At 45.5% G+C, this 12485-nt stretch overlaps 2 protein-coding genes across 2 annotated transcripts; one reads left to right on the plus strand and one right to left on the minus strand.

Moving 5' to 3' along the window:
- The first annotated feature begins 6840 nt into the window (after window positions 1-6840).
- On the plus strand, window positions 6841-11981 carry LOC136192536 (uncharacterized). The gene is made up of 12 exons (XM_065981181.1): window positions 6841-7065; window positions 7674-7882; window positions 7929-8266; window positions 8313-8484; window positions 8530-8621; window positions 8672-8959; window positions 9013-9121; window positions 9178-9340; window positions 9392-9865; window positions 9918-11429; window positions 11492-11779; window positions 11828-11981. The coding sequence occupies exons 3-9, from the start codon at window positions 7994-7996 to the stop codon at window positions 9450-9452; spliced, it is 1158 nt and encodes a 385-aa protein (XP_065837253.1). The 5' UTR covers window positions 6841-7065; window positions 7674-7882; window positions 7929-7993; the 3' UTR covers window positions 9453-9865; window positions 9918-11429; window positions 11492-11779; window positions 11828-11981.
- Window positions 11625-12183, minus strand: LOC136192249 (ATP-dependent DNA helicase RecQ-like). The gene is made up of 3 exons (XM_065980782.1): window positions 11938-12183; window positions 11794-11893; window positions 11625-11758 (listed from the first exon to the last, which is right to left on the minus strand). Exons 1-3 carry the CDS (start codon window positions 12181-12183, stop codon window positions 11625-11627), a joined length of 480 nt encoding a protein of 159 aa, XP_065836854.1.
- Window positions 12184-12485: the final 302 nt, after the last annotated feature.

Here is a 12485-nt window from a genome sequence, read left to right on the forward strand (position 1 = left end):
CTGCTATTTCTTCATCCGCGACTGTTGTTACAACCTATCTCTCGTCCTTCGCTCCGGTCAATGACCGCCGGATCGTCGTTTTCACCTTCAATGGTTTCTCGGCCGTCGCCGGCAAGAGCTGTATCATCATTCCGCTTCTGTCGATATGTTCACCCATCGGTCGTGTCTGCCGCAAGATGAGGACGACTCTCGTGATGATATTTCTCTGTCGTCGCAAGTTTTGGCAGCGGTGGAGAAAAAGTTTGTAATGGAGAAATCTCTCGGACGCCAACCTCTTGACCAGCTCGGGTTTGGCTTCGCCGGCCGTCTGACAAAGCGTTTCGCAAATTACAAGCAAAACATCCGCCTGCGTCGTTTGCCGTTACTCGGGCGTCCGTCGATACTCCGGCAGTTTAATTAAGCCTCTGCCGTTGCCCTGCGTTGAGTTCTTCGTTGTTCTCCTTAAGGTTCTGGTCTAGGTTGCGATGGTTGGAAGTTTGAACATGTTTGTCTTTTCCTTGACGACGATGCTGTTCTGACGAACATCTTGCAAGTTGGCGATTTGTTCTCGGCTGGACGCATTCCAACCCCAGCAAGTACAGCGTTTGCCGGAGCCCGTTTAATCGCTTTGCGGAGAAATGCATCCGATGTTCGCCCAATCGCAATCGGGAGTGCCTTCCGGAGGTGTGTGGCGAAATTGGCGCTTTTTCTTTGGAAGGAGCAGAATGCAGCCTTTTTCTCGCCATTTTAATTTGGCGTTGCCATTCCGGGAGGTGCAGAACATCTGATGCATCTACCTCAGGTCTGTGCCAGCCATCATCCGAATTGGATCATCTTAAAAACGGAGGCAAAAATGCTTTCAACTCTGTCTTGCGTCCACAGTTCCTCCGTCAAGTAGCGCAGCACTTTCCTGCGTTATATGCCTTCGTCTCTGCGTGTTACATTGTCTCGCCAGCTCTCTCCTTCCTGCACTCCGATTGAGTTCGCTGTATTCAGTCTGCGGAGGAAGTGCACCGGGGGGATCCCATGGGTCTTTTCCTGTTTGGGTTCGCTTTGAAGCCCTGTTTGCAGTCGGCTTTTCGGGGTGTCTCCGGGCATTTTGATGAGCTATCTTGCCGGCGTCTGTCATCGCGGGGCCAAGACTCTGCATTTTTAACTTTGCATAATTCAATAAACGAAATTGGCTTAATTATTTGTTCTGATAAATGTGAAGCAATCAGCTTTGTCAACGACTCTGATTGGTTTCTTGCGGACATCTCTGTCACCAACTTGGGCCTGTCCATCTTGGGCTGCCCCGTGGCTGCCCCGTGGGGTTAAAGACCTTTGCCGGCGAGTTGTGTTCGCGGTGTGTCAAGAAGCAGGATCGTTTCCTCACACAACTTTGCCTCTGACCAGCATTAAACTATGATGCTTTTCCTTCGTTATTGCGGAGACTTCACAAGCGCTTATTAACCATCTTTTGTGAGCTACGCCGCCATTTCTTATTTACCTCGCCGCATCGCAGTTTGACTACAACATTCAAGCAACTTTTCCATCAATCATCGGCTGTCAGATGCAAGTTTCCCAAATCACGCAGATCCCACTGCGCCTTTCTCAGGGCGGGTTGGATTGTGTTAACGTCGCCTTGCGCCTTCTTAGGCTCCTTTGCAACGTCCCTCGCGGCATTTCCGGCCAGCTTAGGGGAGTTGCGGTCGGAAATGCCTGATGTCGCCGTCGACGGCTTAAGTATACATGGTATGGTTATCTACGTGCAAATGTATTTATCCAAAAATGTCATATATTGCCAAAAGTAATTATTTGCAGAATGCTCCAGACAAACTCTTTTCCGGTTAGTCTTTTTAATTAAGACAAAGCAAGGAAGAGTTTGCTGAGGCTAATAATAATCTGCAATTCTGGTATTTTTCAAATTTAGAATTACAGAACGCTTGGGGAGAGAAACGTCGAGCTACAGAAGTCAAAATGGAGGTTGAAAAAAGGAGCAAAGGCCACTCCGAGTAGCATGGCTTCTGACAAAGAGGAGAAGGTGGACTTGTGCCGCAAAATTTCACCGTGTTTGCTTGAGCCTCTAAGCCAGTATATATACTTTTCCTTTTACCTGTACTACATAAAAGTCTTCTTAGAGGATTAACTTTTAGACCACTTGGAAAATTATTCTTTTGAATATTTGTGGCTAACTTTTTAGTACTAACTTGAATAGGTGGTGAACCTGTTGAAGACCCGTATGTTTTAATAGGACAAATATCTTCAATAATATATTTTGCCTACTTTTTAATAATTACTCCACTAGTGGGATACCTGGAAAATAAGCTGTTATTCCAGCGAACTACTGGTGGGGTCGTTGCACATTAGTATTTATATTAGCACCAATATAGTATGGAAATTTTAAAAAAACTTTGGTAAATTTTTGTAGCTCTCACTTTAATTTATGTTCCTATAATTTTTCAACTAGGATCTGCCCGGTTTAGAGCTAGTCAAGTAAGAGTTAAATAAAGCGTGAATCTGCGCTAAAACGTTCAAAACCTCAATTTGTGGAAAGTTAGTCCACGACGCGAAAGTCTTGAGTCGACCTTGCCGCGAAATTGTTGCCTGGCTAGTAGGAGTTTGCAGTTTTGCTCTCATATATTTTTGTTACAAAATGTCACTTGGCATCGGGCGTCTATCTGTCTAACGCTAGCGCTTCATGTTGCTCTAGCGAAGTTCCGATCAATTGAACGAAAGATAACGTTTTTCTGGCACTTGAATCTTTAGTCTTTGCTGCAATTCAAGGCCTTGCTGTGGCGGATGCAATGACGTCGTAAATCCTTATGGTTTCGTCGCATTCCTAAAGATTAAAAATACGAGAAAAGCAAAGAGTATTCCTCTAAACGACTCACTAACGCAGGTACAGTTATTTATGACGTATTATGCATACGATGTGCAAAATTTGTGAATTTGCTTTATTTTAGAGAATGGCTTCTCCTCCTGACGTGAAGAAGAAACCTAGCAAGCAAAGAAGGTTACGTTTTTTGGGGAGCCAAAGTTATGTTACTAACCGAACCGCCTCAAACACGCGCAATTGCTTGGAATGTACTCTTGCGCATGCGCGTTTTTTCGTTTGTTTGCGGACGAGTTCTGGAATTCGCTTCACGTCTCCAATAAGCACTGCCATTCTGCTCGAAATTTCCTCTAGATCAACGTTCTCATCGAACTTTCCTTTCGGGTCAGGGTTCTCATCGTCCCTTGCTCCGGTTTACTCCCTCCGAACGCTGTTGTAATTCTTTTTGTTTTTTGTGCTCCGCAGGATAATCGAAACTCTTTGCGAGGGGCTTTTCACTCGCTTTTAGACATGAATTCCTAATTCGACGCACCTATTCGCCTCTCAATCTCGCGCATTTTCGCCGAATACAATTCTCGAATCTGGAAGCTTAGAACTTTCGAGGCTCCACAGTGAACCAGACACTGCTCTCGCCAAGGTATTTCAATAAGTTCCGTCGTTAAGTCTCTTTACATAATGTAGTTAAACCTTATTTTGTTTTTAAGGACAAAATTCTTAGTGTTATCGCGTTTCCTCGCATCACATGTCGTGCCCAGTCGAAAAACATTTCAACGCATTGCTGACATACATGACAGCCCTTCAGGTAGAAAAATCATTTTTATCCCCATTTCCTGACTTCTATTTGCTGGTGAAGACCTGCTTTTGGTGCACATGTCTGTATTGTTTTTGAGAATGCTCTATTTTCGTAAAATAAAGGCCCGCGAACTCACTCTAAACGCCCGTCTTGTTACTACTTCAAATGCATGCATGTGACGTTTAAATGACAGCGTTTCTAGCGTTTCTAAAATACAAAAACAAAAACACATTTTTATTTGAAAAAAATTTCTGCCATTCTCCCAAATTTTATGAGTGTTGTATCAGCATCGTAATTGGAGAAAACAGCGTCACCACAGCGATATGTTGTACTGTAAATAGTTTCATTAGAGACGCTACAGTGTGGACATGTAAACATTTTAATTTTGACTTCTTCTATTTATCGCGATATAAAATTATCTAACCTGTAAATCTCGTCGAAGTATTCAGGTAGCTGAAAGTCGTATTTTTCTGAAATTTCCTCTCTCGAAACCTCTTTTCTCCTTTAATAACACAACTTTGATTACTATTGCTTTTAGTTAGTGTAGCTCACCTTCTGGAATATTAAAAGTACTTTCCAGAAATATCTCATGGTCTAGCAAGTGGTATCCCATGTAATTCTGGTGACGCGACGCTAAAGACTTTGCTATATTGACAAAATTTTTCTGAGCTTGGGCCAATTGCTTGAAGCACTGATGCTTGGCTTCAAATCTCATGCACCACAAATTGATCAACGGACCCATCCTACGTGAATTAGAAGGTCATTGTAATTAATGATGCCATGAACGTTCATATATACTCAGCTTACCTGGTCGCCTATTGTCTGTCTACCATACTTAAATTCTTCCACATTCAGAGTTTAGTTGATGTGGCCGGCTTAGTGCCTCGAACACCGTCTAGTGCTTTACAATGTAAAAATAATGTATGATGCTCTACTCATATAGATTTCGCAGAAAACCAGCTATTTCCAAGTTCGATTAGCATTTTACTGCTAGTCACAGATCATCCGAGATTTTTGCCACAATCACCGGTTTGTTCCTTCACTAACTGCTAAATTAGCTTCAAACTGTCCATGACTAGATCACTTGGTTTCGGGTTAAATTTGACTGAAATGTTTCGCTCTATTAAAACTTGCTTTTGCTACACCTTCGTTTATCAACTTAAGTTTGCGAAATCTTATTCTCGCGAACCCATTATACAAAAGGTACGTGTTTACACACTGCTTGTAAGTTAACGAATTTCAGGCTCTGTTTCACTTCATATCCAAATACCTCTAGGGCTTTAGGACATTTACCCTCTTTCAACTTTCCTTCACAGTACTTGTTCACTATCGGATTGTTCCAATATTTAGTCGTATAGCTGGAGAGGATCACCTGATGCAACTTGAAGGTCATGTCAAGTGAAAGACGCTGCAATGTCTAGACGCTGATGTCGAAGGAGGAGCGAAGCGTCATGTCAGTGGGAATAGCGAAACTTTTGGAGATTATCACAGTGGCTCCAAGTTTTGCTTACCTAGGCTCCATCCTTTAATACAAGAAAACTTAGTATTAAAGGATGCTTACGCAAAAGCGGGAGCAACCGTGAAACTCTCCTATAAATCGGAGTTTTCTCCTATTAATTAAAGGATGTAAACCGTGGCAACCACCCCACGTGGAGCAAGCCGCCAAGTGGAACGGATGGACTTGAGAAGAACATCTGAAGCAATGCGAAGAGCATATCAAGTGAAAGGCGCTGCAAGAATATATGGACGAAGCCATGTTATCACGCCAAGTCTAACAATAAAAAATAAATTATTTACAATTTCAATTAAATCGTGTACCTGTTTGAGTTTTTTCCCGATTTGTTGCACGCCGTTTCAAAAATAAATTTCCTTGAAAAAATGTTGCACAGCTTCGCGCCGCATTGATCGCCCGTCACGTTTTCTCAATGTCATCACAATTCGACGTCCACACGCAAATCGTACTATTCTCCCTGAGAAAAAGTTTTCTAATCAATTTTTTAATCATTGATTCTTACTGATCGATTTTGATTTTCGTTTCTTGCATGGACAAATTGTTATTAGCAACATTAACAATAACTTCGTCAAAAATTTTATAGAGGCCCGGTACAAACGATATCGATTTTTAAGCGATCTTGCCGGCTCCGCCGCCCGACGAACGATGAACCCACATCTTCTGCGCAACTGGTGAAGAATCGCTCTAATAATAAATAAACGACGTTCTTCCTTTTTTTACCTTCTTTGATCGATCCGATGTACTGCTCGGGTCGCTGAAGGATGTGATCGACGGAGAGCCGCTTCGACTTTCCTCCGTCTGCAGCAGGACAGTGAGACGGACAGTGTTGAGGCTGGAGACGGGCGAGAGGAAGCTTCGCGATGCCTTTGGCGAGCAATACGCCACTGTTCTCTGAGCTACAAGCGTCCATCGTTCGAAGGCCGCCTTTCCGAATCGACCAATGAACGGACCGATGTACACAAGCCCGGATTATAACAAGCCGTCTGTTCAGCGAGTGCTGCTCACTGCAGAAAACATTCAAATCAGCGCAGCGGTACGACGACGACGACGACAGTTGGAAGGAGACGACAGCGGAAAAAGTCAAGCGTATTCGCCTTGGCCTATCGACGAAGAATTCCAGCTGAGGTACTCTATATACATGATGTAACCCTCACATACTAGATGTATGATGATGTCACGTCTAGTTGCTCGTTCGAGAACTCGTCACGCAATTAGCTATTATTGAGAGAAATTCACATTCCTACTCTATATAGACCCAATGCTTTTGTTGTACGTATCCTCTCCTGTGGGTGGGCAGTGATTTAGGGGGTTACAAATGTTCTGTGTGTTGTAGACAAAGCACGCTTGTGACCAATTGCAACAGTGGGGAAAACACCCCCTTTTCGTCTTTGAGGATGACTCGGCGTTGTCGCGAAAGGCGCTCGTCGACCACGTTAAAGCAGCCTTACGCGCTCGTGGCATCCCCGCCGATCGCTATTCGGGCCACAGCTTTCGTATCGGCCCAGCGACATCGGCGGCAGCAGCGGGGATTGAAGACTCGACGATTCGAACGCTCGGACGGTGGCGTAGCGACGCTTACGCGCACTATATCCGGATGGATCCGCGTGATCTGGCGAGTTTCTCGCGCCGATTGGCGGCAACGTAAGCGGAGAGTGCTATTTATTAATAGCATGAGAAAACCTTTATCAATAGTCGAAGAGGTCCCGTATACGTTGTGCGAATACACTATGGTTTGGTGTAATTTGAGTCCACGGGGAGCTTCGTCCCGTCCTTTGGGGTCGCCAACGATCCTGTGCGTCTCGTTGGCGAGTGTATGGGGGGTTTGGATTGGTATCCACACAAGCCGGGATGAGTGTCCCCGTAGAATGAATCGGTGCACACCACCCGCCCCGGATCCGTGCGCGCTACGCCAACAAACCAATTGCCTCCGCAGCTGTACCGTCGTCAAGTGGAGTTTAGCCAATGGTAAACGTATTTGATGACGCACGAGGGGCGTGGCGCGGGTAGGCACTTCGGTAAACATAAGCACGCGACGGCTACGGAGGACCTCATTCGCGCCTTCACCGCACGAGCGTCGCCCCTCCCTCTCCCTCCCACAGGTACATGCTCTTTCTCGAGCAATGGCCGCCGGGCTGTCGGGGGTTAGCCTCGCAAGCCAGTCCCTTCTCCCTGATCTCCCGTATAAACACAGTAGGGGAGAAGGGCCTGGTACTTGAACGGAGCGTCATAGGTCATGTGATGCCCGGTCTTGTTGGCGTGGTCGACCGAGTTGTAGGCGCGGTCGATCACATGACTGATAGCATATGTATGATGGAACCTTTTCCCGCACGTGCATCCCTCATTCGCTGACTAGCTAATGAAATGCTCACCTTTTCAAAAGTCTTCACTTCACCTTCGTCCACCTCGCGCGCGCTCCCTCTCTAACATGGACACGGTCTCTAACATGGACACGGACTTGAAAGACGAGAAATTCGACAATCGCTGTGCTTGGTTGGCCCCTTACCGCGCTGTCAGACTTACTTTGAAGCTATGCTGCATAGGCTCCGGCGGGAGTTCGATGCAGCTGGTCCTAGCGGCGCAGTTCCCGTGAGAGATGTGCAGAGGGTCGTTCGCTCACGCTATTCCGCCTCTCTAAGCCACGTACAAGTCGCAAACCTGGTGCACACTGCCTTTCCTTTTGTCCAAACAAAGAAACGTGGATCGTCGCGCGTGTACGTCGGCATCACAAAGAGGAGAGAAGTCCAAGAGCCGAACGAAGCTGAAGAGCCGAAAGAAGTTGATGGTAGAGCTTTTTCAGTTATTGTACGGTATTGACTGAGGTATATTAGTGTCAACCCAAACACCTTACCCGAATATTGACTGGACCAGTGTTGTGCGCGAATTGTCCGCGGAAATGGATCGTCTGGTGGTTGCCGAATACGAGGTCGAGGAGTTTTGCTTCTCGTCTCACCTATCCTGGGCGAAATCACTCGCGCCCAATTTGATTGATTTGATATCATGTCTACTTACATCGAGAAGAGGATCAGAGGCGGATGATATTCAGAACGAGAAAGCTACTGCTATCGTTTTTGGCGTCATGATGAGGCAGAGGTCAAGATCAAAAGCATCAATGGTTATTCCCATGTTAGTGTCAGCTCTCCTGCTTGGTCACGCCACTAGCAAACAGGTATGTTTTAAAATTGTATGACACCACAATTTATGATTCGACCTAGGTCATAAGAGCTTTGAACGCCATGGGCATTGCAGCATCATACACCCATTCATGGGATACTCTAAAGGCTATTTCCAATAATCTAGTCGTTCCAGAGTCACGCGGCAACTCCGCTCGCATTGTAACCTTCGACAATTTGAATATTACTAAGAATGTTCTCCACGAACGAGCTGGTAAGGCAGCATAAGCAATAGTCAAGATTATGTACGTTCCTGTAGACATCCACATGGAGCGCTGGGACATGACAACCCGCCTCGTCATTGATTTCAGTAATATCACCAATCTTCAATCTTTGACTGATAATAGACGAGTAATTGCTTTACCCCAAAGGACATAGGCAGTGATTATGTTACTTTTCAGGTTACTAGGCGCCAGCTTCTCGAAGCAGACATTCTCCCATCAGCAGATGACAATGATCTGCTGACTGAATCTGGGACGGAGTACATCATGCGGTTCATGACGAGCACTTTTCCTTCTCTTTCGCATATTTCCTCGTCGTGTCCCCAAAGGAAGCCGTTCAGGGTCCCCTGCAAACCTGACGTAACACCTCTGGAAATTCTGGATATAAATGAAGGGAAAAAGGACGGCAACATAGACATAATGAAAGCAATAGCTCAAGATCTCCATAAAAGCGATTGCAATCCCTTGGCAAGTGCATATTCTTGGCCTGTGTCAGTCTTTTTTATTTTCATACTCGACAGCCAATAGTGGGCGACCAACTGACATGCAAGAATATTCGCGCGGCGAAACGTCTTCGTAAGCCGGAGCCAGTGCCCTTCAACACTCTGCAGTGGGCAAATGAGTCACCAGGTTCACTGTTCTATTAGAGAAGCGTTGTAATAGATATAAATTTTAAATTTCCAAAGGTGATTTCCACTTCCTATGGGAATGTCTTGGGCTATGCTTTGAGACTTTGTGGGGAAAGGATACATGCATAGGCACCTTGGCACATATGAAATTGCTCATAAAGCGAAATGCTGTGGACAAATCGGCAAAGAAATTTCAATCAGCTGACGAGTTTTTCAGCATGTTAGTGAACGAGAGCACTATTAGGAAATCGGTTTTAATTCAGTCTACTAGGTTTTCTATGCTCATTTGGCCTCAGCTATCTGCTCGCAACTGGGACTCAAAATACGACTGAAAAGATGAGGCTGCCGGATCGAGATCAGATTTCCTGGCTCCAGGATACTTTAAGAGAAATTTTTGAGTCAACGGTTGTTGTGAAAAATCCTCCATTTCCGGAAGAAGCTTGTGACGAAGTTTACACGTACCACAGGGCGCTACTCCACATGGGTTTTCTGTACTGCAATCTCCGAGAAGCAGTCAGATACGAGAACGGGCCCGAAATAATTAGGATGTGGAGATATTGGCTGCCTCATTTGCTAGGAGGGCATAAATACAACTACGCAAATGAGGCAGCCAATTTATTGGCAAACGTTGAAGCTGACTGGACCCTGCCACGACGTTCATACATACCCATTTCAGGACGGTCAATATGGCTGGCAAACCTGGCCATGGAAAGCCTATTGACCAGCTCATTGAGCATTACAACCTGTAAGCTCTCGGACGCTGTTTGCAAACTGTTGATATTAACTCCTGTTATTAGGGTGATCAAAAATGCCGTTTGTGGCAGTGGTGCAAACTTGACGAAGTCCCACCTGTTTTTGGTGTCTAAAGCGGCGAAAGAACTATTAGAGGGAGGACGAAAATTGGAGCACATACTGCGAATTGATAGGAAATCATCTCATACCATTCGATCTTCAAGAGAAGACGTAGAGAAAATGGTGAACACTCTCGTGAATAATGGCGTGATAGTGGACAAGGAGAGGCGACTGCTTGAAGGATGGAAGTTCGTTGATCCACGCAGGGAAGGGATTTTGAAATTGGAGAAGGGATGGCTTCGGGATTTTCTGGCAAAGGGAGGTAGCTGTGACGAAGTGGAGCCAATTAGGCGACAAATAATTGATTTGGAGGATGTTGATTTATTTTGATTACAACAGATCGGTGCAGTCCTCCAAACATCTAGGCGCATTCATTTCTGATGGCTCAATGGCTCTGAATAACGATGCAGCTAGGTGAGGCTTAACACCGGGAATGGCTTGTACATCTTCGACAGTTTCTATGGCATGGCTCATATCCACAATATGCTGTAAAAGAGAGTTGCTTGCCACTGCCTCCTTGCCAAAACATGACATCCCTCTCAGACGTGCTTCTTTTTTCCGCCACTCCACCAATTGTCCGCTCAGGGTCGTTCTGTTGATTTCCCTCGGCGGCCAACTTTTCGTTTTTGTTTTCTTAGGTGATGCAACACGTTTTCGAGGTTGCCGAGGACGTGGCTGGTAAACGAACATCTTGTTTGGGTCGTTGCAATCATGCTTGCAATTGCTGCAGCAGGAATCCGGGCAGTGTGTTTCGTCGAATGAAGATTCGAGTAACTGGCAGAATTTTCGTCGAATGCACGAATTGGTTGACATCAAATCCTTGATATCAGCATCCACAGTTTTGCCTCTGATAGAACTTGGCCTGTAAAGGAGAATATTCACACGTTGATGGTAGGCCGTCGCGTCCATCTCTGCCAAACATCTAAAAATGGCTGAAGTCATATTCCCAATATCAGAGTAGAACTTACTTGAAAGAGCTGACTAACTGACTCCGGAATTCCATAGAAAATGACAAGCCTTACGTTCCTTATATCGATACCCTAAGACCCCCGACTCTTTTTAGAAGCTCGACACAGTAGCAAAGTTGAATTGGAGTTACCATGCCAAAGCCTATAGTAGCAATGACTACAAGTAGCTTTTTGTCTCTAAATTTCTGTTCTGTTTCCCTTCTAGTTTTGGACTCCAAAGACAAGTGATGAATGGACACTTCGGGAAAAATGCGGAGGAGGTCCCATAAGGTCGTCGCAATTTCTTTTCTTCGAACGAAAATTATCGTTTTCCTCTGCTCGCCATTTCGAAGCCCTTCGGAGACTGGCTGCAAAGTAGCCTAAGAAGGAAATGGAATACAATTTACATGAATGCACTCTCAAAGTAGACTGTATAAGCCCAACTTCGTGACTTTGCTTTTTCGTCAGAAAAGTGAAATACAGATTGGAGCAATCAATTGGCTCTACCACGTATGTTGGATCAACAATCCCAACTCTTTCACATATGATCTTCATGGTTGTCTTCGTGGCAGTGGCAGTGAGAGCGACTACTGGACAGCAGCTGAGTCTTCTCAGACGACTCAGGTAAGAGAAATTAACCCTAAAACTGTTTCCCCTGCGCAGAAATTTCATTGATGGAACATATACTTTATTCGAATCAGTAGTCTACCATTCAGCTACACAATGGGCTTCGTCGACCGCAATCAGATGAAGACAGTGTCTGATTTCTTTCATAACGTCCATCCATGAAGAACTGACAGCACACTCAGGTGACATGTAGACTGACAAAGTCTGATTACCTATGGTCGTAAACAGCCAAAGTATATGTTCTTACAATATTGGCATCTGTCAATAATTTTGTTTGACAGATCCTTTGCATGGGCAGGCACAATCAGGCAAATTGCCTTCAGTCCCAGATCACGTAACTTCTCGACCTACCACAACTGTTAGGATCATGAGGCAATAGACAACAACTTGCCTGCTCAGACATAAGAGCAGAAAGAGGACTGATGACAAGGCAGCACGACGAATCGCCAAAGAGCCTTGGAAAGAGCTGATACACCAGCGACTTCCCTCCATTCGTGCTCAGGCGAACAACAACGTCTCTTCCATCCCGAAGAGACTCGATGGCCTTCAGCTGGCCGGCGCGGAACTCTTTCAGTTTGAAAACGTTGCGAAGAATGCCTTCCGGGCTCGTTTCGGGAACCTCTTCGGTAGCGTCCATGTTAGAGAGGGAGCGCGCGCGATATGGACGAAGGTGAAGTGAAGACTTTTGAAAAGGTGAGTATTTCATTAGCTGGTCAGCGAATGAGGGATGCACGTGCGGGGAAAGGTTCCATCATACATATGTTATCAGTCATGTGATCGACCGCGCCTACAACTCGGTCGACCACGCCAACAAGACCGGGCATCACATGACCTATGACGCTCCGTTCAAGTACCAGGCCCTTCTCCCCTACCGTGTTTATACGGGAGATCAGGGAGAAGGGACTGGCTTGCGAGGCTAGTCGGGGGTTTGGATTGGTA

This window comes from Oscarella lobularis, chromosome 10 (genome assembly GCF_947507565.1).
Source record: "Oscarella lobularis chromosome 10, ooOscLobu1.1, whole genome shotgun sequence".
NCBI classification, from domain to species: Eukaryota; Metazoa; Porifera; class Homoscleromorpha; order Homosclerophorida; family Oscarellidae; genus Oscarella; species Oscarella lobularis.

Excerpts from the sequence above, each read along its gene's own strand:
- LOC136192249 (XM_065980782.1), bottom strand. The coding sequence starts at position 12,183 with ATGGACGCTACCGAAGAGGTTCCCGAAACGAGCCCGGAAGGCATTCTT. Across the intron at positions 11,894-11,937 it reads CTGCTCTTATGTCTGAGCAG|GTCGAGAAGTTACGTGATCT; the intron begins GCAAGTTGTTGT and ends CAGTTGTGGTAG. Across the intron at positions 11,759-11,793 it reads TATTGACAGATGCCAATATT|GTAATCAGACTTTGTCAGTC; the intron begins GTAAGAACATAT and ends TTACGACCATAG.
- LOC136192536 (XM_065981181.1), top strand. The coding sequence starts at position 7,994 with ATGGATCGTCTGGTGGTTGCCGAATACGAGGTCGAGGAGTTTTGCTTC. Across the intron at positions 8,485-8,529 it reads TGTTCTCCACGAACGAGCTG|ACATCCACATGGAGCGCTGG; the intron begins GTAAGGCAGCAT and ends ACGTTCCTGTAG. Across the intron at positions 8,960-9,012 it reads AAAGCGATTGCAATCCCTTG|CCAATAGTGGGCGACCAACT; the intron begins GCAAGTGCATAT and ends CATACTCGACAG.